The sequence below is a fragment of the Octopus bimaculoides genome, chromosome 13 (genome assembly GCF_001194135.2).
Source record: "Octopus bimaculoides isolate UCB-OBI-ISO-001 chromosome 13, ASM119413v2, whole genome shotgun sequence".
NCBI classification, from domain to species: Eukaryota; Metazoa; Mollusca; class Cephalopoda; order Octopoda; family Octopodidae; genus Octopus; species Octopus bimaculoides.
In genome coordinates this window covers 20,937,998-20,939,492 of record NC_068993.1, presented here as the reverse complement: position 1 = coordinate 20,939,492, position 1,495 = coordinate 20,937,998, and the positions used below count along the sequence as shown (strand labels likewise).

At 32.6% G+C, this 1,495-nt stretch overlaps 1 protein-coding gene across 2 annotated transcripts in view; it reads left to right on the top strand.

Moving 5' to 3' along the window:
- The window catches only part of LOC106880409 (uncharacterized), a 3,349-nt gene that overhangs the window by 675 nt on the left and 1,179 nt on the right, over positions 1-1,495 (top strand). Inside the window, exons 2-3 of one of the 2 annotated variants that reach the window (XM_014930324.1) lie at positions 826-873; positions 1,009-1,068. In XM_014930324.1, coding sequence (XP_014785810.1) covers positions 826-873; positions 1,009-1,068 — 108 coding nt within the window. The remainder of the gene's footprint in view (positions 1-825; positions 874-1,008; positions 1,069-1,495) is intronic. The other variant, XM_014930325.1, reaches the window with a different exon arrangement.

The following is a 1,495-nucleotide window of genomic DNA, read 5'->3' as shown; positions in this document are numbered from 1 at the left end:
CAGTCAGTCAGTCAGTCAGTCAGTCAATCAATCAATCAATCAATCAATCAATCTATCTATCTATCTATCTATCTATCTATCTATCTATCTATCTATCTATCTGTTTGTCTGTCTGTCTGTCTGTCATCTTTTCTGTTTATGTATTTTTAGATTTATATGTGAATTCTCTCCATATATGTAGATATGTGTGTATGTATGTAAAAATATAGACATACATACCGATAGAATAGACTAGGGGTGTAAAAGAGATTTACCTGCTATTTCTATGTTGCCTAACTTCCACAGAAATTTAGCAGCAGCATAATAAATTTATGAAATATCACTGTTGCACCCGTAAGTATATACTTACAAAAGGTAAGTGGGTAGCTTAACGTCGCAAATAAAATACAAGTTGATTCAAGTAATGATTGTCTGATAAGGGAGATAATTGGAAGACATTGGGATCAATATTATAACTTGTAATGATAAAAAGAGTTGTACTAGTTAGTCTTTGTAGAAATAGCAGCCAAATCTCATTCACATCCTTGGATACTGAACTTGTGTATGTATGTATATTTGTATTGATGCATGTACTTCTATATATACATATGCATCCATCAGTGTATGTATTATGTACGCTTGCATGTAAGAATGTATGTATGTGTGTGTGTGTGTGTGTGTGTGTGTGTGTGTACAAAGACACATATTTCTATGTCAGACAGTTTGAGGTAACCACATAGGTGGTGCTCCACCTGATAGATATAGCCATCAAAATCATTCCCCAAACTTCGTCAGACTTTCTCATACCACACATGATCTTTTAAATTATTTTTGAGTTGCTTTCAGATTTTATCCCTCGTGACTTTGACCAGTATGAACGAACTTCCTTTGAAGGTAAATATTAAAAAATGAGCTCAAATTTTAGGTGACATATTAGTAAATCGTGTTGTCTTCATTTATATTTGGGCGGGTGTGTGAGTGTGTATATTTTTGTAGTAATTCTGTCACTTTTTGTTTATTTTTTTCCAGACTTATCCTCGATCCACACCGATCCTTGGGAGGACTTGTTTGACGAACCATCATACTATGGTAAGTTATATTTAATTCACTTTCAAATTATTATAACCTACCTCTTCTATTGTTTTATATTTTCTGGACATTTTACATATAAAACACATGCACACATACATAAAAACTCATATACGCATATACATATGTAGGTTTACCATTTTTATTTCTTCACATGCCATTTAATTTTAGTTTTAGATACGTCAAACGATTGGAGCAATAAATATGCACCATGTTTCATTGCGATTAGATATCATATTTTCTTTTTCCCACATTTCCGGTATAACCAACATAATTTAAAAACATTAAAATCCATTGATTTTACCTCACCTAAGGTGACTAGGGCTACTTGCGAGCTTTATTTCTATGAAAGTAGAACCTGTTACCTCATCAATCTTATATTGCTAGGCAATTAAGAACGTACTTACAGTTTATCGTGACTGATTAT